This window comes from Sceloporus occidentalis, unplaced genomic scaffold, assembly GCF_023333645.1.
Source record: "Sceloporus occidentalis isolate IW3139 unplaced genomic scaffold, rSceOcc1.0.p SCAF_3, whole genome shotgun sequence".
In the NCBI taxonomy this organism is placed as follows: domain Eukaryota; kingdom Metazoa; phylum Chordata; class Lepidosauria; order Squamata; family Phrynosomatidae; genus Sceloporus; species Sceloporus occidentalis.
This window is the reverse complement of record NW_028316983.1, coordinates 199,327,685-199,354,996: the sequence shown is the minus strand read 5'-3', so window position 1 is coordinate 199,354,996 and position 27,312 is coordinate 199,327,685. Positions and strand designations below refer to the sequence as shown.

At 38.2% G+C, this 27,312-nt stretch overlaps 1 protein-coding gene across 1 annotated transcript in view; it reads right to left on the bottom strand.

The window, feature by feature from the left end:
• Positions 1-27,312, bottom strand: part of LOC149317321 (lipoxygenase homology domain-containing protein 1-like) — a 235,837-nt gene that overhangs the window by 165,891 nt on the left and 42,634 nt on the right. Inside the window, exons 15-18 of the mRNA XM_089517319.1 lie at positions 26,674-26,851; positions 21,286-21,417; positions 15,386-15,588; positions 948-1,034 (exon numbers count right to left, since the gene is read on the bottom strand). Of these exons, the coding sequence (XP_089373445.1) occupies positions 948-1,034; positions 15,386-15,588; positions 21,286-21,417; positions 26,674-26,851 (600 nt within the window). The remainder of the gene's footprint in view (positions 1-947; positions 1,035-15,385; positions 15,589-21,285; positions 21,418-26,673; positions 26,852-27,312) is intronic.

The following is a 27,312-nucleotide window of genomic DNA, read 5'->3' as shown; positions in this document are numbered from 1 at the left end:
TGTTATTACTGTTGCTCTTCTTTAATATAAAGGAGGCCATTTTGAATTTGAGCACATATATTATCATATTTGATAATCCTATAAGGGAAGGGACTGTTATCATTTCTGAAATTGCATAAACAAGGTTGAGAGAGTATCACTTTCCTAATTCTGTTTGATGCATTTATGACAACAGTGAGATTTGTGTCAGGCACTGCACAACTCACACTCAGAGCCAATACAGTGTATAACTCTGAAATAAGCACCACTGAAATTAATAAAGAGTATACTGAAGAAACAGTTGGTGGATTGAGGCCCTTAATGTTTTTCCAATGTTCCACAACCAAAGTCTTAAATCAAATACATCAGTCAGCATCTATGGACTGGTAATAAACATACAGTACATGCACTAAACACTGATAAGCAAGTACAAAAGCATTAAACGAATGAAAGCTTTGCAGTAAAGAAACATATCAAGTTTCTATGTAAAAAGACTTTCTGCCTGCTTCAGACATGTGCTTACTTAAAAAATAAAGAGTAACTACAATAAATCATTTTCATCCATCAATAATCAAATGCAAATTCAATATGCAATTTACACTTTTTAAAGTTCACGTAGTATATTTTATTCATGGATCTGTTCTCTTCCTAACAGAAGAATCCCATTTGGAAAGTTAAAAAAGCACTTCTTGTAATGTAATTGCGTGCACAAAAATAATTGATTATGCTTTCAGTAAGTAGGCTGGATCTAAGATTCAGAGTAGAGTAAATATTGCACTTAACAACTAATGTTAGGCTATTTAAAAAGATTTGCTTCTCACAGAGAAAATGTGTCTATTCTTTACGGATAATAAATATTAACAAAGATGCTTTCAGGATGGTTAGTCTAATAGTTACTACTTAATAGTTTAAAATGAAATACGTGATGAAATAAATATAAGAACCAAAAAGTAAACAAGAAAGCTTACATTGTCCAACATCCATTCTGGTTGTTTGCTTGTTGCATCATGCCCTATTCTGATTTTGTAGATGTTTCCAATGGATTTAATTTCAACCTGTGGTGTGAGAAACAAAGATAGATACAATAGAGGAACAAGTGTCAATTACATATCAAAAAACCAACTATACTATAAAAAGTATATGTAGCATGCAGCTATTATTATACAGAAATAGGGGACCATTCAATATGGAGATTATTCACTTACCTAAGAGCCTGATTACTATTATTTCCCTACCAGGCCATACACTGGGAGGCAGAGAGGGATTCAAATCACCATTTTGCATATTATCACCTGATTCATTACATGTGTGCAATCTGCATAAAACTAATCTTTTATAATCACTGGAGTTATTAGATTCTGCATAGCATTCAAAAGTCTTTACTTGCACAGCAGTCCAATACTAAATGTATTTATGATTACAGCTTAATGAGTTTAGCAAGCTGTATAGAAAGTTTTCATTATACATAAATCTCAATTTATTGGACAATGCTAAACATATGGCCAAGAAGGGGGGGCTGTCGAGTGAGTCAGCAGGACAGGATGGGTAGGAAGGAGGGTTGGAGCAGGCTGCCACCACCACCCCATTCTAACAACCCATTCTGGGCATCTGCACTGAGTTACACTAACCAGTGAGCATCCTGCACCAGGTGTCACCCAATGCAGGGTCTGGGATTGCTGGGGGGTGGAACTTCTGGGGCTGGGGAAATGGCAGCCTGGACAGAAGAAAGAGCCATGTGGACTAGGGAAACAGCCATGCAGGCAGGAGAAATGCCCATACAGTTGGAGGAAACACCGTGTAAGTGGGAGAAGCACTGCACGGGGGGAGAGAAATGGCTGCGTGGGAGGGGGAAGGCTTGCATGGGCGGGGGAAATGGTTGTGCAGGCAGGGGAAGTGCCACACAGGCTGCGGAAATGGCCGTCCACCACCTGCCCGGGCCGGAGACCTTCCTGAGTCCCGGAGTGGCACCCACACAGAGCATTCTGGGGTGTCACCCAGTGTGGTCTGCATCCCTCGCAGGCGCCATTGACACCAACCCTTGTGCTGCCACCAGTGACACCACCTTTGAAATAAAATTTTAGCATGAGCTTTCATGGATAAAACCCCACTTTTTGAAATGCAGCACAGTAATATTAAAGCCTCAGGTTATAAAACATATTTATACTGTTGTGGGAGTGGGATAAAATGTAATAGGATTCAGAAAGGATTCATAGCATTTCTAAACTTTTCAGCAGAATGTGAAGCAAAGCTGAAAGCTTCATTTGCCAAAAATATACTAAAGAAGTTGACAAATGGTAAAGCGACCATATAAATCTGACTCCCTGAAGGGGAGCCTAGACCAGCACACAGAACAGGCTCAGTTTCTAAACACTGCTGTTGAAAAACATAATCAACATATAGGGCCCACATTAAAGCCTTCAGGTTGCACATACTTCCAGCTTCCACTCAGAATATACCACAAAATCCAATGACTGTTATAATCAAGCCTATCAATAAGACTATACATATTCAAATCTGTAATGTGGAGAACAACTTAATGCTTTAAATCAGATTTAAAACACACACACACACTACACATCTCAAAAGATCATCAAATCCATAATCATATCCATGAATAACCCATCACAGGTCAAACCAGAACAGAAAAACAATGGAACATGAATTGTTGTCACCTATAGTTCTCAGCTATTACCACTCAAAATATCATTAGTAATCTAGAGTTCAGTAGCATTTCTTTCTCGTAGGTCTTGGGTGGTAGTCCTGTATTTGCTTATAGGCAGCCACCCACCTTTAAAAAATTACTCACTACCATCAACAGTATACTTTCAAATACTTTGAAAAAGAGATACAGACATAAGAACTAGTCCCTGTGACAGACCCAGGAGTCAACTGCACGTCTACTCTGGTAACACCATTGCAAGAACTACTAACAATATCCACAACATCAAAGATACATTTGTTCAACCTCCACTCTGAAACATACCATCATTTGCAAGTAATACCCTACATAGGAACAAGAAGCCAGGGGGGTATATACTGTATCTCGGGGGGGGGGGGGGTAGACAGAAATTTAACATCAGAATCAGAAACAGCAATATTACATTGTAAATAAAAGAATGGGAACACATCACTCTATCCAAATACTCCAAATCTCTGAAGATGGCCATCTTGAAGAAAAGAACTTCCAAGGGATCAGCAAAACAAGAATACATCAAGAATCTCAACTCTGTTGCATCTTGAATAGGTACATGGCTTGTATCCTATTAGTAACTTACATGTGCATGAGTACAGTTTATGTGCATGTAAGTTCCATTTTGGATATAGTGCAGAGAGTTATTCCCTTCCTCTTCTGCTCCATCAACAAAATCCTCCATCATCTGGCTCCTGTCAAGACCCAGAAGGAACTGGTGGGGGTCATGATTGATGATGAAGGACCAACTTTTCAGAGTTTATGGGACAAGGAAAAGGCAAGTGCGCTCAGTTTGAGAGGAAATCTTCATCTTCATCCCCCACCCCGCACCTCTGACTGGGGTGCAACCAGCTGTTTCTCTATGATTTGAACTGCCTCCTTTTCTTCTCACAGCTTGATACCTGCTAGGCAGTGGGAGAATGTGGAACTGCTTGTGTGAAACTATGCACAGATGTAGGTTTTCACCTTCTATATGTTAATCAGTTAATCTATGCACAGATGTCTGTGCTACCACCCTGGTAATGTTTGCTAATGATGTTATGATGATAATAACTGTACTTTCAGCATTTTAATTTACTCCTACCTCACTGATTACATCCCCAACACACCCAAGCTTGCATGTAATAACTTGCAAACCGAGGCCACACTCCATGATGAACTACATCCACAAAGGTTTTCACCAAATAAAGAACGTTAATCCTTAAGGAACTATAAGACTCCTTGTTGCTTTTATTGTAACATACTTTTATTGTAACATGGCTACCATCTTGGACATTTTTCCTAGATTATTTTATAAGCCATTTTGTGAGATAGGTTACTTAACCTCAGATACATAATAAATAACTTATTATGCATCCTTTATTCTTTAAAAACAACTCAAATGATCTTGATAAAGATATAAGAGCACTGCTTGTGGTTTAAATCCAATTGTCAGTACTCACTATGGTAGACTGGATAAATTATAGGACCTTCACAGGCCAACATTGATTCAATGGGTCTAGTCTGGTTGTTAGTCTGGACTAACAATTGGATTTAGGTTAAAAAAAAAATCAGTATCCATTTAGTCTAGGGCCTGAGTAGATGGCTAAGACGATAACTTCCTGCTCCAGATGCCTTCCATCAGCTGAGGAAAAATGTATGTGAGCAAAAGTACCTTTATAAATTCAGGGGAAAATATTGCTGATTAATCCTTAACATTTACGTATATTGTAGGGAGTTTGTTTGTAGTTTGTAAAGCATTCTGTGATATCCCAAGTACAAAAAGCACTCTTTCCGTTCCAACTGCATTCCATTTATCACAGGTTTTTGAAGCTAAATTACCAGAAAATAAATCATTTCATGTATTGTATATTGCACTACAGGAAAAGATTCTCAAAAACTTAAAAAGCAGATCTCTTGTCAGATTATTTCACAAATGACTGCTCTTCTGAATAAAAAGCTGGTGGCAGGCTCCTCTGTCATGTTTTCTTTCTCTTCCTATTACAGTTCTATCACTCATCTTTGCTTTCTATCTGAAAGAGCTTTTGTGAATAGCTTTCCTCTCAGCTCCCTATTAAAATCCCTGTGGTTACACCATCCATTTATCCTATGCTTTTATTTCTTTATTTAGTCATGTGTATAATGAATTTTAATTAATTGGTTTCCAAACTGCTTGCTGTACCACTAAAGCTATATCAAAGCAGCATCAATTTACACCTGTATGCCTATACTTTTGTCCATGGCTTTTAGAAAATGCCTACTGCCTTTAAGACAGCTCACTGCTTTACATGTATTGCAAAACCAAAACTTCCCATTGTTTACATTTTCTGGTTTTATCAGTTACTGCTTGCTGCCTTGCTCAAATTATCAAACATAGGTTTGTATGATCCCTTCAATTTGGGGATATAAAAAAATCACAATCTGTCTTATACCAGTTCAGATCATTACTCTACATAATCCCTGTTCAAGAATTCACTTACACATGTCTAGGACAAAAACAAAGAATGGGGAAGTCAGCAGGCATGAAATCACTGCACCCATCATTCCCAGGCATCCAAGCATCCAATGCTGAGCATGAAAATCTGAAGCAACTCTGTCTCAATAGAGTTCTAAAACTCCCATGATCAGGAATTCAACGTTATTAGCGTCTCTGATCATTGGAACTCCATAACCACATTCACTTGAATACGGTCACAGAGTCCTCTTCAGAACTTCACATTCAGTGCACAAAGATCTAATTTATTTCTGAATGGGGTGTAGATGCCATCTACATTCACACTTTAGCCCAACATGCATTCAGCTTAGATGCAAAACCACAGTAGCTTCAGATAGAAATCTCTCCCAATTGTATCCTGTGATGTTCAGGATACCCTGAACATACAGCCTTCTACATGCAAAGCATGATATCTATTACTGAGCTATGATCCCTTTCCATGCAAACTACAGTTTTTTTGCTGCTCATGTAATGGCAAATCATGCTTTAGCTCAGGGACGTAGCTAGGATTTTAGGAAGGGGGGGATCTAGACTAAGTGCCACCATTATAATGGGGCTTGAATGCGGCAGCGCAGCAGCACACACCATTCATTTTCCTAATGGAAGGGGGGGGGGCGGACCCCAAGAACCCCCCCCCCCGGCTACGTCCCTGTTTAGCTGTACATATAAACTAAGGGTGAACAACATAAAGCTCATGGGTCTTACATCACCCCCAAAGCTATTTTTGAATCTTGCTCTTTCTATCTAGGTCATAAGATTTGATGCAATCACTTCAAACTGCTTTTAAAGTTAAGAGACAAAACTTTGAGCCCTGGATTGAAGTTGCTGTTGTTGCCATGTGCCTTCAAGTCATTATCAACTTATGTAAACCTATGCTAAAGCTATTATAGAGTTTCCTTGGCATGATTTCCTCAAAGATGGTTTGCCATTGCCTTCTTCTGGGGCTGAGAGAGTATGACTTGCCCAAGGTCCCCAGTGGGTGTCTATAGCTAAGCAGAAATTTGAAAACTGGTCCCCTAGAGTCCTAGTCCAGCACTCAACCGCTACACCACACTGGCTGACTTAGCCTTAATAGAATAACACGTCACTCCTAACACAACTAAATCAACGCTGATTTAAATACCTCCTTCTTTGGAGGTTTTTAAAGAGAGGTTGGATGGCCATCTGTTAGGGATGCTTTGATTGAGAGTTCCTGCATGGCAGGGGGTTGGACTGGATGGCCCTGTGGTCTCTTCCAATATCATTCTATGAGCTGGCGAAGCAAGTCAATACGGGCTGCTCCTTCAAGGTCCCTATAATTATAGTGTAATAGGAATTCAATAAAATCCATTTGGTTGTTGAAAACAATTTAAAACAATAAAAAATGTCTTAAAACTTATTAAATCATTTAACAGGAGCAGTTAGAACAATTTAAAACCACTTGCATGTGTAAATTTGGACAAAAACCATCAAACCCTAAAAGCTTTACTAAACAGACTTGCTGTGGAATAACAGCAGCATTGGCACATCAGTTGCTTATGTCTCAGAAGCAAGCATAAGGCATCTTTCTGAATTTCTTAACTTTATGAGGTCTTGTCTAATTTGATTCATACTTGGTCACCCTTCTTTGTCACTCATCTTTCTGTTCTTTCTCACAGCTATCACATTATGCTGTGTGTGTGTGTTTGTGTTGTGTTTATGTGTATGTTATCATGTCTCTTGTATCTTGGGATCTTCCTTACCATCTTGGCTTCTGCCTCTTCTGGTTACTTACCTTAAGTCTTAAGCCTGCCCAGTTTTCTCACTCAGCCTCTAGGTACATTGAACTATGTCCTTCTCAAGAACTGAAGTAGCCTCATGAAGCTGCTTTGAAAGTTAAGAAATTCTTAGTCATTGAAACATAAAGTACTCCCAGCCTGGCAACTGTTTAGACAGCTATTTAGAAAGTAAGAAGATTTGGAACATGACTTAAAGACTTGGTAAGGGAGAGCAGCTGCCACTTTAATACTATGGCTCTGCATCTTTCCCCCCCTGGTTCCTACGGTTGATATTGATGGTGATGATGATGCCAATATTAATTCAGATATCACATCAGTCTTATCATGGATGGCAGAAAATCAAAATGAAGAATGCAGAACAGCCAACTCTATAATTAAAAGTAAGTTTAGAATTTCTTGGCTTTTAATATTCATAGTAATCAAATGCCCACCCAAATCCTCTCCTGATTATATCTCTATTATTTTTATCTGTTTTATAGGGGCCCTTTATTGGTTATATCAGATCTAAAACCAAGGCAGGTCACATGAAGAACTTGAATGCCCAGAATCTTGGCATACAGATACTTCTTTTTGATCAGATCAATATGTTCCAAACATACTCTGCTAAAGAATATCTGATTTGTGGAAGGCCAATAGACTTGTATCTTAGGGAATTCACATGTAGTGAAGAAAAGTAATACTGCAGACAAGCTGTTACCTACATCAGTTATCAATTATTCACTTGTGTAGAGAGAGAAAATCCCAAAGATCTTTAGACACAGGTTTCAAAAATGAGTCTCCACAATGTTGATTGTGACTGCTTATACAATATAAAATGCATTAAAGTGTGCAGCATAACAAGTCACACAATGAATATCTAACCTATTCAACACTATCAAATTTTTTGCAGTCCACCCATCCTGAGTCTCTGTTAAAGTGTTTAGCTGGATTTGGCATTACCTGGTTTGCTGAACAACTTCATACTCTACTCTGGCATCCAGACATGCATGGAAACTGACATGATATAGCTGTTACGTATGGGAGCCTCCTGTTTGTAGACAGTCATAGTGAATACATGAATAGGGGAGGTGGGAGAGATAAGCCAGGCATAGGTTGGAGGGCAGGATGTCACAGCATGACCCCAGTCCCTGTGCATGCAATATAATAACTCAGTGATAGTAGCAGCCCCAGATTCAGACTCCAGCTATCATTAGGAAAGTATCAGGCCTGAAATTATGGAGCTTCTATGCCAACAATCCTGGGCCAGATGGACCAAGGTGTGATTCACTATATGGTACCACCCTAATCATATAAATAAAAATGTGAATAGCTTTTGCTATTTTTTCTTTAATATCTTCATGGATGACTGCCATTTACTAGACACATACAAAATTGTTTGGGAAAAATCCAGTTTGCAGTTCTGTTTTTCCATTTTTGAACAGCAGATTTTTGTAATCAATCTAGATGGCAATTTGAATTTTGGCAGGTTTTCACTATGCTTCAGCTAACACAGTATTTACAAATCCCCCCTCCCCCCCACACACACATTTTTCATTAAAAAAGAAAAAGAAAAAGAAAAAGGACTTGGCTGCTTTTCTACATGTTTATCCAGCTTGTGATTTTACAGTTTCATGTGTTTAAATGAACTTATCATTTTGATATATGCTAGTTTTGAGTGAGTTAGTGAATACAGTTTAGTGGAAAGGGGTTAAACAACTGCTTTCAAATCACTGCTTTTTAACTATTTTGCACTAGTTGCTTGGAATTAATTCCAGTTCCTAATAGAAAAGGTACAACTACATTACATTATGACTGTGACATAATGCAATAGTCATTTAAAGTATAACTATAACTTTTAGTTATGTTTTATAGTAATGTGGGTATGGCTTCACTAATAATAGATGTCATAAGATCCAAGTCCTGGTTCATGATGTGCCTCAGACTACTGCTTTATGTTCTCTTGTGGGCACTGATACAAAGATGCGGTGGATAGAAGGAGAATGTGTTTTGTACTACAGGCCAGCAGTTTATAGCATTCAGAATTTTAAAAACAAACCAACTAAAAGCTAACTATTTTGGTTACTTGTAAACAATGGGAAAGGAGAGACTTCCTTTTGCAACTATTACATCAACTATGGTGTAGACTCTGAGCTTTAACTAATTACTTTTAAAAGTAGTTTGCCAACTTGTTAAACAGCATGAGAATACAGCATGTTTGGTTTATAATGTGGATCTTAGAAACTACAGTAGATAATATTTCTTCTTGTGGGCATGTGTTGTATGTGGATTTGTCAATGGCATCTTGGGTTTCCATACTGCTGCTTGGTTTTTACATCTTGATGACTACATAAACAGCAATATCCAGCTTGAAGTCTATTGTTCAAACAATTCTGGCAGTAAATCTATCCTTTACTGCCTGAAAGCCAACCTGTGCAAACAGTGCAAATAACCATCTTTTCCCTTCTAAGCAGTACTCATGTAGGTCTTAGGAGTGGAATATGGAGTATGTATTCAGCCCAAATATTCTTATACCCATAAATGGATGAGGTAGTTCAGCAAAGCATCTACACAGTCCAAACCCTCCTTTCTGCTTAGCCCACACTCGTCTCAGCTACATATTACTGTAAGTCAAAATGCACACTACCCAATACTAGCCAAATTATTTTGGCATTTGAGACAGAAAATTGCACAAAGGCATTTCTCCATCTCTGTCAATAATGACAATAAAAATACACTAGACAAGTAACGGGTTTGAATTGTTTATCTCTCATCCAAGACAAAAGTGTTTACTAATGGTATCTTCTCAAGCTTCTTCCCTTTTCTCCTATGATATCAAAGGCCTGATACATACCACCCTGAAGGGTGGGCTGAAGGCGTCTGGTTTTCTTCCAGAGGGACACCGCAGCAAACTGTGTTCGTCCGCCAAAAAAAGAAACTGGAAAAAACGGGTTCTTCTTCCGACACTGCACGGAATCACGAGTGTGCCATTGGTGCACTTGTGATGTAAGCAATACACAGCGACATCTATACACTGCATGTCACTTACGTCACAATGGCGGCCCCTGTCCCAAAACACTGGGAGGAATGGCTTAAAAAACTGTCTGCTCTCCTGTGAGGAGCATAAGGTGACTGGAGGGTTATTCACACTGAAAATAATCCAGGATGAAGCTGGGTTAAATCTCCATTGTTCACATGCATCCTGAATGCACCCAAATAAGTTTTGGAGGGGGCTGCCAAAAAATCCTCTTAATTTGGGATAATAAATGTCAGGGTTTCACTGAGGTTTTTTTTTAAAAGATCCGCATCATCATCTGTGAACGGATCTGAACACACCCAGGATAAAACACAGCATATCCAAAAAGGGGTTCTGAATGCATTCTCATCATTGATTTGATGTTTATTCAAATGCTTGCACATGTGAGCAACAAAACTCACAGAGGTGTGCATCAATGCACATTGATGCAGTTCTAAAGTGTAACTAAGGGTCTGAACAGACAGGCCAAAATAAAGCTGCTTCGAGTCACTTTGGAAGTATGCTGTTTAAATGACAAACACATTTTAAGAGGCCAGAAGCTGTGCCAAAGCTGTGCTCTAGTTCTTATGACTGGAGCGTGGCTTTGGCGTGGCTGCCAGCCTCTTAGGATGCATGCATCATTTAAAAAGTATACCTCCAAAGTGGCCCGAAGCAGCTTTATTTTGGCCTGTCTGTTTGGGCCCTAGCAAACCTGGAATGTGTGAGTGGGGTGATTCACACTGTTGTGCTAAAAGAACCTGATGTCTGAATGACCCCTGGGTTCGCATGCTACCATTCATCCAGTTATGCAAAGATGAAAGTGTCAAACTGTGTCATGCTACAGTTTATTGTGCAGTTCGGCACAGAAGGTTCTGGACCAGATGTCATTACATAACTTGCAGTTTAGATCTCTAGAGACAGTTCTGCAATGGTCAGGATAATTTTGAGTGCAGTTTTGGCAAAATATCCCTTGATTTAGAGTATCTGGGATAAAAGTAAATTTACTCAAGATTAATGTTTTGCCACATGTGCCTTATATTTTTCATAATATTTCTCTACATATCTGCCAAAAGCATTTTGAAAAATGCAGTGCATTATTTTGGAAATTTATTTTGGCAACCTCCTCACCTTGTTATTTCTCCCTTCCCCACATCCTCTAAGAAATTCAGTTGTCATCCATGAAGTTGAATTTAATTTTCCATATCTTAGGTTATATCACAAAACATCTCTTTTCTTTTCCACAAATACAAAGTACACTTCTTTTTAGCTTAAAGCTCTTCAAGTGTAATTGAAGAGGTAACCTATCTGACACCTATTTTCTGATATCAATATGTATGCCCATAGGATCGGCAAGTGTAAGAAAAGAAAGGCATGCCTCTACCTGCAGTTTTAGGGTGTCTTGATTTTTCTTATAAGTTAGAGTCTGATGTATATACTCATTCTAAATTATCCTTAGGGGATAATCCTGACTTGAAAAACATAGAGTAATAAATAGGCTGAGTGTGAGATTTATATGTTAGATGAACTCTGGTGGATAATTTTTAATATTTTCAGTATTGCAGTTAAATATCATTTACATATCAGAACTATATGGCATTATTTGCAGTTACAACACCTGTTGTTATTATTTATGGGCCATCAGCCTTGAGTGCCTCAACACTGCTATAGAAATGAGCTGTATCTTTAGAAAAACGCAAAGCAATAATTGTTTGTAGATGTTTGTTGGAAAACAGTATACTTCCAAGTATTTTGATTTCAGTAAAACAAAAAATTAGATTTTCCCATACAGTACAATCAGTAGAATGCTGTTTCAACTTCCCTATGTTTATTTAGATTTAACAATGGGGGTGGGTTGAGGGTTCGGATGGTATATTTTTAATCTTGTAAGCCGCCTCGATTGCATTTTGTAGAGAGGTGGATATAAATTATTATTATTATTATTATTATTATTATTAACAATAAACAACCCCACCTCACCCCCACAATTTAACAAAAATAGGTGTTTGGGAAATATTGTATGTCATGGCACCTATTTTTGAATGAGCTGACTATTACGTCAAATGTTGACAATGGAATATAGATGATGCCTTTCTGAGGCTTTTGATGAGGTTGTATCCTGTGGTCTTTTTCCCATTAAATTTAAGCTCCATTTTAATTCTATTTTAGAAAAATCTCTGACATTCACAGTGCTGCTAAACTACATTTGTGCAATGTGAAGTCTAAGAAGAGACACAGCATATATGGGAGGTGGGAATCATACAGGCCAGCATGCTGTTAGTCTATAGTTTTCATTAGCCCTAGTCAACACAGCTAATGGTGAGAAATGCTGAGAGCTGCAGTTTAACATCATTTGGAGAGCCACATGATTCCCATCCTGATGTAAATGGACTGTCCAATCACTTATAGCTGTGAAGAGGCTTATACTTGAAGGCTGGAAAAGAAAATTCAGTGGAAAATTCACTGAATATCTCACTGCTTTCTCTACATTACCACAAGTGTCTTCTGGTTGTCATATTTTTGGATATATATCCTGTGTATAGCAATCTATATCCTTAATTTATGATCGTTGTTAAGGTTATTATGAATTGCCTTTGATTTGTTGATTTATTTATTCTTCTTTCATGTTTACTTTACACATTCCAAATCATCATCATCATCATCATCATCATCAAAGTCAAGTATATCCCACATTTCTCTCAATAATGGGATTTCCAGTAATAAAAAAAAGTAAGGGAAGTAACTATATGCTTTCCTTCTAAGGCACCCCCAAATCAGCTGTCTGGGGCAACCTCACTCAACCTTAAGTATGGCTTTTTGTTGATCTTACAAAAACAGCATTTTCTTCTTATCTCATGTAATGTAAGGCTTCAGTATACCCCAACAGTCTGACTCCACAATATGTCTGATTAATATTATTTCAAGTTAGGGAGCTCATTCTCATTTAAAGGAATAATGTAGAATCTAACAGTCAAAGCTCCATGTTCACAGATTCTTTATCCACAGATTCAAGCATTGAATTGCTTGGCAGCAGCAGCAGCCTTAAAATGGATCAGAGAAAAGCAGGTGCTTGCTGTTGAAAAAGTTTCTATTTTATACTCTCTCCATCCTTTGTTTACCCAATCGGATGGACAAACTACTCTCTCCACCACCCATCTAATTAAAACAAGGTTTAGGGAAAGGTAGAAGTAATTACCATCCTACTTGTCAGTGTACAGTCAATATACATAGCAAGGTTTATTCTCTTTCAAACTAATGGTTTCTACTTTTCTTGAGTATAAGTGTGCAGGTGTTTTACAAGAATTAAGCCAGTAACCTTCTACTGTCATGCTTGTTATTATTATAAGCCAGTTATTTACTTTCATCTTCTCTCACACTTATCTTTGTTTATACTTAGGCTGGCTTTATGCCTGGATCTAACATGTTTATGTTTTCATAATATGCTACTATGGAATACAACTCTATAGCTTCATGAGCTTAAATGAGGGAAACAGAATTATAAAAAGCAGCCCACCCTGTTACACCATTCTACTGTTCTACATTTCTTTCTTGTTGTTGTGTGCCTTCAAACTTTTACTAGCAGTTTTTTTCTAAAGTTTGGTTAGAATCTTCTTTCAGGTCTGTCAGCTTAGGTCCTACCCTCTGGAGCAGAAAAATAGAATTTCCCCCCATCTTCCATGTCCTTCAGTTATTTAAAAATTGCTATCAGTAAATATAAAAGTCAGAATAATCCCTGCTGTAGTAATTCTGATTTCTGTATATGGCTGTAAACACTGGACAGTGAAGAAAGCTGTCAGAAAGAAGATCAACCTATTTGAAATGTGATGCTGGAGGAGAGTTCTGTGAATACAATGGACTACTAAAAAGCCAAATGCAGAGGTCTTAGAGTAAATCAAGCCTGTCTAGAAGTCAAAATGAGTCAGTTATACTGTGAACATATCATCAGATGACATGACATGGAAAATAAAAGGCTCAGTAATGTGGAAGGCCATAGAAAAAAGATGAAAACACATTGTAGGCAGATGTATTCAATCAAGGAAGCCACAAACCTGAGTTTGCAAGACCTGAGCAGTTGATGATCAGGCTCTTGGAGATCTTTCATTCATAGAGTCACCACAAGCTGAACTTGATTTGATGGCAAAAAACAATAAATCATATCACCTCTCAAACTTTTCTTTTCAACCTTAAATATATTCAGATTCCTCAACTAGACCCTTGGTATCTAGACACTTTACTACCAGAGTTGCTGACTCTGGACACATGTCAGTTTGTTAATACCTTTTTAAAAAGAGGTGTTGAGAATTGAAATAAGTGGAGGACAGGGAGTCTTGGAGATGTCTCATCCACCGGGTCACCATGAGTCAGGATTGACTCCAGGGCAGTTAACAACAACAACTCTAGGTGACTATGACCAAATAGAATAGAATGGCTACTATTATTTCCCTTGATGTGGACAGTATACTACTCACGCTGATGCAGACTGGAATTGTATTCGCTTTTCTTTTTCTACTATAGATTCATGTTTAGCTCATGGTTTGCAAAGATCCTAGATATTTTTCAAATGTACAGTACTTCCGTCAGACTGAGTATTACTGATATTACAAGGTCCTTGGCCTAACTAATTTCTAAAATGCTATCAGCATGGTCCTTAAAATGATGCTTAAACAACATTAGGTTAGATGATAAACAGTATCACATTATAGAAGAGAATGCCAAGGTTTTGTCTGTAGAATAGTCTGTTCAAACTGAGTGGCATAACTCCACAGATCTCAATGCAGGGTTCAAAGTGAAGTAGACCCCCAAATTAAAATATATAAACTAGTGCAATCTATTTAAAATCTCTTATACTGAGTTGTTTGACCTACAACTAACACTGTGCACAGGGGCATGCATGACTTTCTTCCTTCCTCACCCCTGTAAAGCCCACAAAAACAGCTCAAGAGGTGTACATGTACCTTCAGAGCAGTTTTTATGGTTTATGGTTCTGAGGGTTCCCCATTCTGGTGACAGAAGTGAAATGACCCTGCTAGATACCTTTTACCTAACACATGTCAGAAACCCATGTCACAGGCCCAGCCATGAAATACCTCTTTCAAGGTGATGCTCACCAAGATGACATTTTGCAACACAAACTCCTGTTTCAAATGAGATATACCTTTCATTACTCAAGATATAAGTCTTCATTTTATTACCTAGGATTTGTACAAAAGCATATTGTTTTAAAGAGAAGCTTCCAACCAATTGCATATAACTAACTACTCTTAAAGAAAACAATTTGCTTTTGCAATTGCCCTAGCTTCCACAGATATGACAGAAAAGAGTGTTCTCTTTGCCATTTGCTATATATGCTTAGCTGATTTATTGCTGAATCCAAACACATTAGACAGATTTATCTAAAGCAGTAAACATAGGGGAAATGATTTTTCCCTACCACAGAAGGAAAGATCTTACAGGAGGGAAAATATACAGTAAAATAATCCTCAAATTTCTTTAGCTACCTGAAATGCATTTTCAGTCCTGGGTAGGAACAGCTGTTGTCTGTTGTCCTTGCTAAGAGTTATGGGTCCAGTAAGTCCTTTGTCTCCATATATCCAGAGAGTGACATTTGCTTGAGTTCCTGTATTTCCTGTTAGTACTGACACTTTCCATTTTTCATCTGAAGGAAAAGGAAGCTCACCCTTTTGGACATTTGTAATTTCCTCTGTAAAGTACAGAATGTCAATAGTCAATCAGGAATATCATGAGTCCAAAGCTCTCTGGCAAAGAAAAAAAATCACAATGCTCTGAAACTGATATCACTAGACAGTGAAACTCTGGAAAACAGCAAAAGTAAAGGCCAGTGGAGACATCCTTATATAAGGTAATTTTGAATTACTCCATGTGGCAACTATGAAGCACGCAGATGATGTGAATTTATCAATACCTTGAAAGGAATGAAAAAAGGTTTTGTGGTCAGGAGCCAGAGCAGGACCTCCCTTGAGGCAAAGTGAACCAATCTCATCTGGCATATAGTATTGGGTGGCAAATTACAAACCTTTCTATCTCTGGAAAGGTTTGCTGTCCTTCCTGCTATACCATGAACGGCTCAACAGAATAAGGCATTAGGTTAAGTGGGTGTTCTGGAGAAACCCCGGACTGTTCTCCTACTGTGACAAATGCTACAGTATGAAAGTGGCTAGCTCACTTTCCTGCAACAAAGCCACTTTTCCTGTATTCACTTTGAATACTGTCAGAAAGCAGCAGAGTGACTTTCTCCCTCTGGAGAGATACATACTGTATACAGCAGGAAAGTAGCTGTTATGGTTCTCCTGCTGAGGATGCCTCACTCTTAGGGGATCTCAGTCAGGCATTAGCTTTTCCAACTGGTGTTCCATAGAGGTACAGCAAATATTCTGCAACAATTATTTTGCTGAAGACCCCTTGGAGGCATTCAGTGTATAGGGTGATTGGGGATCTCTACCAGCTGCTTTCCTGCCAGAGCACAACCATGTGACTCTGGTAATGAATCTGTTCTGCATTTCAGTCTGAAATTTAAAGGAACTGTCCAAAGTGCTGAGCTCTGTCCGCAGACCTGTTGCTTAATAAAGTTGGTTACAAGATACAGGGCCCAAGAAAACATGGTTATAAACGTGATACCTAAAACTAGCCCAAAATAACAATAACACTCAGCCCAAATCAAGAGTGCAGTTGCCTGACTGAGGTCCATTAAGAAATCTCAAAGTTAACATCTGAAATCTCAAGCATTAAACAAACAGCAAAGGAAGAAAGTAAAACCAAAATGATTATTCTTTGCTTTAAAGCCTGTGCAGCCTAATTATGGATTACTTGAATCATTTATTTCTCGAAGAACGAGGGTGTGTGTGAAGTTTCTGATTCAGAATCTGCTGGTGTCAGGAGTAGCAAATTAAACTGATAGCAATTTTGTGAAATGTGCTATTGCAAAGTGGGTGGAGAGGAATGGAAAGCAGAAGCTCTCAAAGTGTTGTTCTACCTCAAGTGTGACAGCATTTTCACTGCTAGAATAAGCACTTTCCTGATTCTACAAAAAAAAGGTGATAAATTATAGGAACCTTTTAAATATTTATAGTGTGTAAGGCCTAGTTCTGTATGGAAAACTGTTGTAAAAAACTTTTTCAGTTCTTCAAGAACAAATTCTGTACTCCTCTCTACCCATTAATACTGTGCATAAATTTAAGAAATACCTTATGGCTATCATTAGAGTTTTGTGGGGGGGGGGGGGGGGTTGAGATGCGGTATCATAGGATGTTGAATGGGGAACTGAATGTCTCTTTTGTTCATGGCATCATAGGCTTATATGTATCAGAACAGTGGTCCCCTAGGTCAGTATTATGAATGGCAGGAGCTCTTTGGGCTTTAAGATAGATTCATTCCATCACTACCTAGAGATGCCAATGAGTGCATGGAAGTCATTTGGCATGTGAAGTAGTGAGAAAATTCCCTCCATTACTTTTCATTAGTGCATTATATGACTAGTATGCTAGGTTTATATAATCTCTCTCTCTCTCATAGAGAGAGAAACAAAACTAAAACTAGACCAAATCAGCCAGGCAAACAGGTCCACCTAAGGTGGAGACCAAGAAGTCATCCAGCTGCTATTGGACTACACTCCCAGCATTCCTTGCCATTGGCTAAGCTGTCTAGGACTGCTTGGGTCTGATTCGCAACACCATCTGAACAGCTCCTCTTCTCCCCTTTGGTATGAGAAATAATCTCTGTCTGAAAGCACTCCCTTGGAAATGTGTTTGTGTACATGTATGTGTGTGTGTTTTTTTTCTTTTGTTAGATGCAGTGTTTTTGACTTGATCTGAATAGTATGTGCAACTGTGTAGGAATCACTGCTAAAGTATCCCTGAGTGGTGGGCATCTAACCTCTATTTAACAGTGGTGGGCATCCAACTTCTATTTAAAAATCTCCAGTGAAAGAGAATATTTTTAAACAAAGGCACCTACATCTTATGGGTACACCTAAGTACCTTGCCTCCAGAACATCATCCCTAGGTTTCAGGTTTTGAACCTAAATTCTCAGGGCCCATGGAAACTGGCCCAGGTAGTCTTCTGACCTGTCAACCTATTAACAAAGAAAGATTCACTGAAGCCCTGGATGAATTGGGTGACTACCAAACTGTAAAGGCTGGATTAAAGGACAGAAAAAGAAGAGTACGCTTTTTCACGTTGAAAAAGTAAGGCAATGGGTTACGTGGCAAAACAGTGGATAGATAAGTCTGCCAAGATGATGAACTTTCCTCAGAAAATCCATAAGCAAATAATGCCCTGAAAATTCAGTTCTATAAATAAGACTTTGTAGACATGTAAACCAATGACATTTATTTCCTACAGGCTAAAAATGTTCTACTCTGAAAACTGGAGTTGATTGTTACCCTGTATTAGTCACACTTCAGGGGATCAAGATGCAAATCCACCATGACAAAAAAAATGTACTAGAGGCTCAATAGATGGATAAGCTAGGCTCTTCCCCAAAATCTTTTTTCCCCTTTTGTCTCTGGTTATAATAAACCTATATTAGAATGAAATACTGAAAAATGCTTTGCATTTTAAAGCTAAAATGGTGGGCTGTTTCTTGATTAAATGTTTCATTACCTTGTTTCTTTGCGAGGCACTTTATAGCCCAACTAATACAGATTCTGCTTCTTTTTTCACAAGGACACTCAGCTTTATCAGATTTCTATCATCAACCACTGCATGTTTTCTTTTTCTTTAAGTACATACACCTGAATATGAGCAACTAAAAGTTACTTTGCAGATTCAGCTGTTTCCATAACAGCATTTTCTCACTGCAGTTTTTTAATTTTGTGCTGCTTGGAATATTTATGGTAACTGGTATTCCAAGTCAGTTAACTTAAAGAGAAAGGCATATCTAAGGCTGCATCTGTGCTGCAGAAGTAATGCAGTCTGATACTGCATTAACTGCCATGGTTTTATACTATGAAATTTTGGGATTTGTAGTTTTGTGATATATTTTGCCTTCTTTGTACAAGAACTCTTGTTCCACAACAAACTATAAATCTCAGGATTTCATACCATTGAGCCATAGCTGTTAACCTGGAATCAAATTGCATTATTTCTGCAGTGCAGATGCAGCCTTAGGCCCAGTACAGACAGGTGGGAAGTGGCATGCCAGTGCCGAAACTAGGGTTCAGGAGTGTGCAGCAACCGACGGTCCTGAACCCTAGCACGCAGAGCTGGTGCTATCATAGCAGCCTCCAGTCCACATGGGGGCCATCATGATGGCGCAGCATCCACATGTCAGAGACAGGAAGTGAAATCATGGTGGTGCCCTTTCCTGTTTGCGGCACTGCAAAAAAGAAGCCACTCTAGGTAGCTTCTTTTTGGCAGTGCTTTGGTGCTGCAGCATGCAGCTGCTGCTGCACCAACTCAGGGCAAAGATGGGCAGCATGTGGCTGCCCATCTGTTGAGCCCCTTAGTTGCTGGTGCAATTCACATGAGAGCAGCCTTGTATTTTACAAGTGCAAAGAAATCTCAAGTGGCACAATTGCATTATTTGGGGTTCATATGAACATTTTTTCCAGAGCTTTTTTCCCTCCATCACTTTGGATGCACACATTTTAAGAGAAGGTAAGTAATTCAGAGGAAGATTCCATGGTACATGTGCAAAAGGTATGTTCAAAGCAGATTAGCATATCCAGACATACTTCCACACTATACAGTTACAGCAATATGATTCCATTTTAACTGCCTTTAACTGTGTCATCCTGGGGTTTGTAGTTGCTGAGTCACTAGAGCCTTCTGGCTGAAAAACCTAAATACCTCTCCCTAAATTGCAAATGTCAGGATTAAATCACTGCTCCTTTTGTTTGTTTGTTTGATTAATTGATTTAAATCCTCACCTTTCTCCCAAAACGGGACTCAAAATAGGATTCTTGATATAAACAGACTAGCAACTGAGGTCCAAAGTTTTAGAGATGACGGTTACTTCCATTTGAAGATATGTGGGATTCAAACAATGTGTGAAAAGTATGTGCTGTACCACAAAACTACGCTCTTTCCTCTGTTCACAGAATAAGCAATGTTAGACTAGATCAGGGGTGGTCAACCTGAAGACTTTCCCCCACTGTAGCCCTCTACAAAATGTATTGGTACCCAAAGACCCCCAAAGACTCTTGTATGGACATGGGGGCACATTCAACGTGTATCTAGGTCTTCCTGTGCATTTTAGATCTGACAGCTGAATATACCATCTGAATTTAAAACAGCATTAAAGCCCAATCTCTTCGAGCAGGCCTATCTGAATGATTTTTAAACTGTGAATGTTTTAAATTATGAATTCTTAAATGTGGATTGTTTTAATATATATGTGTCTTATTTATGCCTTTAAATTGAGATGTGTTCTTAACTGATGTTTTGTTTTTGTTAATCTGTTGTTGTTCCCCACCTTGATCTAATAAATAAACAATAAATAAATCTAATAAATAAATAAATACATTTCCTGTTTATTTCTTGTTTCAAAAAAGACCTCTCCTGGGCTTAAATTAGTAAGGGGGGGATATGTAATAGTGTTCCCCACACCTTCTCAAGGGCATTTGGAGGCAAAAAAAATTTGATTGCTCTTTCTCAACCTGGATTGGATGAACCAATTACCTTATAAATGAGTCACTAGATGTTTCAGTTGTATTGCAGCCTAGATCGAGAAGTCAAATTTATTAGGTCAGGTTGCACACTGAAGGGCATGTGACAGCCTTTTGAAATCTGATCATTTTTTTTTACAGAAAGTTCAGCTTCTAACATTGTGCAGTATTGTTTTAATTGTACTGCTTTCATTTATACTTTGACATTTAAAAAAAATAGTTCTAATGCTTTTCATGGTTTAATTTTATGTTAAGGTTAAAGTTGTATTTCTAACTATGTTGTATTTAAATTTGTAACCTGCTTTGAATCTCAGATCTTGGGAAAGAAGGTATAAATGAGGAGGAGGAGGAAGAGGAGGAAACTGCTGTTCTTTGGACTGAAAGAAAAAAAGTAAAGGGTTACATGAACATATCCTAGTAAGGAACAAAATTGTTGCAAATGACTAAAATAATGTACATGTGATCTTATGAAGGAACAGCACAATGTCAACTTAATGCATAACAAGAGTAGATAGACTTACTATATCTCAAACAAGCCTGTCCAAAGATCACAGAGGTTCCCAGTTCAAAGGACAGTTCTTCTGACTATGCCTATGAGACAGGTTATCACCTAGAAGACCTCAGATGCCAAAAGGCTTATGATACCATCCACAAGTCACTATGAAGTTTAAATGGTGAAAGAATTGATGGGAGACTGAACTAGGGCCTCTAATATGCCAAACTGAAGCAAGGTAAAATGTGGCATTGTTATTTGGGGAAGAGGAGATTCTTACGTGAGAGAGGAGAACGTGGTTGTCCATGGGATGGTAGAGTCTCTATTCCTGCTTTGTGCTGTCTGGATTCTGTGATCACGTCTTTCTGCTGGACAGGAGTTGCAGACGTTCCCATAGGCTTTTCTCTACCAACTAAAATGTAATTAAGACAGAAGCTAAAGGTCATTACTTTTTTATTCCTCTAAAAATTTCCCATGAAGTCAATAGACCTTTCCGATTTCCAGTATATAATATTATGTAAGCACTTCTTGTTCTTATTAATTTTATAGATAAACATACTTGACTTTTGCACTTTGAAGCTCCTCACCCTTTAACATGTCCCAGGACAAAATGGAAGAGTAATAAATTCACTTTACCACGTAGAAAATTTAATTTATTTCTTTTTTATTATTATTATTTATACATGCAGTGACTTATCCCTGTGGCATATTCTTCTACCACAGAATTTTAACTCCTACATTTTATTATTTTTAAGGAACATAGTCAGAAGCTTGCTTTAGCCAAAATTAAATATGAGTACAGCCCAGCAAGCAATGCCTTCTGTTCATATTTTACTAAAGAAACCAACAGCCTGTAAGCCTACTGATGCTTAAAACCACCATCCACAACCACTATAATAAAAAAATAATACAAATTATGTTAATATGAATAGATAATTTGTAATAAAGAGCAACACTTTTGTTACACCAGCTATAAAATGCAATTATTATTATTAAACACAAAAGCTATGACTTTCTAATAAAGAGCAGCACTTTAACTATACCAGCTATGAAATGCATAATGTTATTTTTCAAAGTATGCATTTTGAAAAATATTCTCCCAATGTAAAAATGCAGATTACCCACTCCCATATTTGTATAATGCCTCCAACAATGTGCTATTTGTCTGTAAAATAGTCTATTGGATATATTTATTTACTTAATTTCTTTAGAATTACACATTTTCTCTATGAGCGTTCTAATCAAGTAATAATGTTGTTGTAACATTAAGATACACATGACATAATCATTTAAAGCTATGTCACTGAACCCTTGCTTATTTGATCTAAATGGGAATGTTTTGCATGTCTTCTGTGTGATACCGGAGCATAGGTATACTTCAAGAAAAGAAAAGTGGAATTCAGCTATACCTATAGTCTATATATATTGTAGACTTTGGGCCAGTATTAGACTGGAACCAGCACAAAAGCTATTTTACATTTCTGATGGAGCTAACTGGGAAAGAACATGCAGAAGCTGACAACATATTCTGGCTAGGGTTCAGTTTCTGGGTATCAGTCCCTCAACATGTGTGAAGACTTGGAATGCATACTTAGGCCCGGTGCAGATTAGAAGAAAGGGGTGGCCAGAAGCCTCCTTTTCTCCTCCATATCGTTGCCATGGCAACCACATGGCCGCGACAATCCGCTGCAAAAAGGAGCTTCGAAATGGAGTTCTTTCCCACGATGCTGCCAAGGGGCCATTTGCACCCTGGGGAATCTCGGTGATGTGTTTTGTGCACCGCACCATTTGGAGGTGTACCACAAGACATGTCATGGATGTGCGCACTGTATGGACAGCTCTGCGTCAAGATGATAGCCATTAAGGCTGAATGGCAGGGTATAAATACCATAAATAAAATGGTGCCACCGATATGTATTAGGGTTTGGAGGTGCGAAGTTGCTGCACGTTCCTGAGCCCTAAAATCACCACCGCCATGCCACAAAGCATCCGTTTATACCAGACCTTAGTTTGACCACCATAAATCAGCCAGGCTTTATTGACAGGTTTTACCATCAAACCTCTTTTTTGGGAAACAACCTCTTATTTGAGGTTAATTGGGTTATATAAATTGTCTGTTTGTATATTTAAGGAACTAAGTCCTGAAAGAGATTGACAGACTGGGACAGCTTCCGGCTGCTCTGGGGGCATGTTGCTTACACAACGCATGCTCCAGAGTGCCCTAAAGTTGCCCTGTGGCCATGCCAAGCTAGCTGTGGCCCAAATCCAGCCCCAAAAGGAGCTGATCTTTTCTGCTCCTATTTGGGGCTGCAGGAGGAGGTGCCCTTGGGCCATGGCATGTGTTTGCTGCAGCCCAGGGTAATTAACTAGAAGCCACTCCTTCCTGGAAAACTCTTCCACCCATAGGAACATAGGTTAAGTCCTGTTTTGGATTCCTATGTTGTGAGAGATTAAATTTAAGTCTTTGAAGCAATAGACAAGGCAGCTGGAGAGAGGAGCTGAGCTTCTTTTTTGAAAAGCATCTTGGATTGAGGCTACATATATGAATTTGGTTGAACCAGCTCAAAGGAGGTAGCTGGACTTGCTGTGGCCAGCTGTGATTTTATGTGCTAGGCATTTTGAGGATAAAATACTTGGATCTCCTGGAACCATGACTTTGCTGTTGTAGTATACCGATCTCAATGGGTGTACAGAGAACTGTATTGGACAGTTTTATTGGATTGATTTTGGTGATGATATCCTAAGGATATGAATAAGGTAGTAGTTCAGGTTTGGATGTCCACCTACATTCTTATTTTTTTTAAAATATTTTTATTGAATTTTTGGCAAAGAGACAAAGAAAAAAGACATGCAAAAACATGTAAAGGAAAAAAATATGAGAAAAAGTAAACCAATAAAACAAAACAAAACAACAAAGGACATAATCATTAAATTAAAACATTATTATGTAGATACAGTTGTTTATACTTGTTCAATATCCTTCCCTCTGTTTTCTTCTTCTTGTTGTCCCTTCTTTATTTCCCCCCTCTTCCTCCTTTTCTACTCCTTCTTTTTATTTACCCCTTACTTTTCCTCCTTTCCATCTCTCTTTCTTCTCCTTTCTTCTCTCATTCTCTTTCTAATTACTCTCTCACACTTTCTTCTCTGCTTTCTTCCCCTTTACTGCCTATCCTCCTCTTCTCTCTTACTTACATACACACATCCTCTTACTCTTCTCTCTTCTACATACATCTTCCTTTCTACGTATTTTTCCCTTTTCATCTTCAAATGCATTCTCATCTCTCAAATAACATTTTCTTTAAGCATAAAGCTGCTATCTTCAGGTATACTTTCAACATGTTCCTACTTATTTTTTCACATTCCATAGCATTACATTACACTGTAAGAAACAGATTTGAACTATTGAGTATAATTGACTGGGAACCTGACGAACTGTGGACAGAAGTAAAAGACATAATTAAGGATGAATGCAACAAAATGTTAACAGTGTTCAAAAAGAAAGATAAGAAACAATGGATGACAGATGAAACACTTCATACAATAAAAGAGAGAAGAAAAGCAAAAGCAAAGGGAGATGGAAGAAAATCAGAAGTATGAACACAACTGTGCCATATCTGACATGCAATGATAAGGAAAAAAATGCAATGACCAATACAGAGAAATAGAAGACAACAACAAAAAGGGAAGAATGAAGAGACCTCTATCAAAAAATCTGAGAAATTAAAACCAAGTTCAGACCAAGAGCAGGGATGCTCTATGGAGAAAAAAAAGAACACAATAAAGGAACAAGAAGAAATAAAAAGATGCTGGAGGCAATACACAGAAGTTTATACAAAAGAGATGAGGGAATGAATGACATCTGGAATGAGGAACCATATGAAGATGAACCCCAAATTCTAGGAAGTGAAGTGAAATCTACAATAAAGGAAATGGGAAAGAATAAATCACTGGGAACATATGATATCCCAACTGAACTGCTATAATATTGGCCCACAGACAGATGCAACTATCATGCTAACTGAAATATGGCAATAAATATGGAAAACAAAGAGGTGGCCAACAGACTGGAAATGCTTGATATACATACCAATTCTCAAGAAAGGAAATACAAAACACTGCAGCAACTATATGACAATAGAACTAATCTCATATGCAAGCACAATAATGCTCAAAATTCTTCAGCACAGGCTTCAACCATACATGGAGAGGGAAATTCCAGAAGTGCAAGCAGGATTCAGAAAAGGAAGGAGCACAAGAGACCACATTGCAAAACTATGATGGCTAATGGAGTGCACCAAAGAATTCCAAAAAAGAATCAGCATGCGTTTCATAAAGTACAACAAAGGATTCGATTTTATGAATCTTGAAAAACTATGGAATGTATTTGAAAACATGGGCATGCCACTACCTCCGATAGCCCTGATGAGGAATCTGTATCAAGGCCACCATCAGAACAGAATTTGGGGAAACAGAGTGGTTCCCAATAGGCAAAGGGGTCACGCAAGGCTTCAGCCTATCATCCTACTATTTCAATTTATATGCTGAAAACATCATAATAAAAGCAGAATTATAATCTGAAAAAGGAAGAGCTAAAATGGGAAAAAGAACATTAACAACCAAAGATATGCAGACAAAACCATAATATTAGCGAAAGACATTCAGGAATTGGAACAGTTAATAAGGAAGGTCAAAGATGAAAGTGCAAAGGCAGGTCTGATGATGAACCTAAAGAAAACAAAAGAAATACACAAATTCAATCTTGACAATGAAGAAATTAAAATATTTAAAGAATTCCCATATCTAGGCTCGAACATTCAAGATCACTTGGGGGCGTGGTGCATGTCGACTGAAGCTGCCATTCTGTTCTGGCTATTTGTCATCCTTTAAGTGCAATATGAAGATCATTCTCTATGTTTTTGAATAGTTAATGGGTCTGCTGTGATGGTCATTTTTTCTTTTCCACTCTGTTGTGCTTCAGATTATTTTTAGAGAGTTTTATAGTTTGTGTGTGTGTAATAAATTTAATGTCTTCTGTATTTTTGTAAATTGCTTTGGGACTTTTTGAGACTGGGAAGATTATTGCACTGGGGTTAAAATTTTCCCTGCTGCGTTTTAACGTGCCTGTGCGGGGGCGCACACGGAGCGTGACAGGAACGCGATGGGGCCCAGAATGCCAGTTTACTGCACACTGGAATTCGGCCTTTGCCGCCAGGTATTCCCACCACGTTTCCATTGAGTTCCAGGGGACGCCATTTCTGGGGACGCTTTAAAACAGTTCCCAGAAATGGCGCCCTCTGGAACTCAATGGGAACACGATGGGAACGCCCGGCGGCAAAGGTGGCGTTCCGGTGTGCAGTAAACTGGTATTCTGGGCCCCATCACGTTCCTGTCACACTCCGTGCGCGCCCCCGTTAGAACGCACCGGGGAACGTTTTAACCCCGGTGCGATAATCTTCTGGGAGGGAAGTGATTGACTAATTCAACTGAACTAAACTAACATATGGTAATAAATAAGCTTTGCAGTAGTGACTTCAAACCTGTTCTTTTTCATTCTTAGTTTTTTTATCCTTTTTAAATTATCTTTCTAGAGATACTACATACAATATTTTAAAATACAATAGTGATCATTTTGGTACATTAATTAATAATTTGATAGATTAATACTTACATTTGACAACTTGTGGATAAAACAAAACATTACTTTCTCCAGTATGAACAACTGGTTTAGTCTGACCATTAGGTAGAAGGCCAACATATATTCCTCTGTTTCGTACAGATTCTAGGCTTATCGATCCACTTTCTAAATTTTTCTCCACTATAAAATGGCAGTCCACATCACCTGTGCCCTATAAATAAGTAACAAATTCACATAAGTAGAGCTAAATGTTTAGCATCTCAGGAAAATATTATGCTCAAATTTTGAAAGGTAGTATGATATTCCATATATAGCAATCTTTTGTGCACATGGCCAGCTTGAAAAAAAATATGCATTTTCATCATATCTATGAGCCGTGGAACCAATTGGATGTGGATTGTCACAGATATGTACACCTGCTACTATGCCACTGGTGATGTAGGAGGTTTCTTATACAGATATTAAATGTTATTATTATTATTATTATTAACCTTTATTTATAAAGCGCTGTAAATGTTCCCACTATGTGAATCATCTAGCATGAGTCAGAGAGATTCTGATACATTTAGCAGTTTAAGAAGCATGTAACCTGCTTCACTAGCAAATCACCCAGTTTTCCCCAAGATTTTGCCAAAAGCAGAACTGTAAATTGAGTTGAGTCTCCTGATTTAG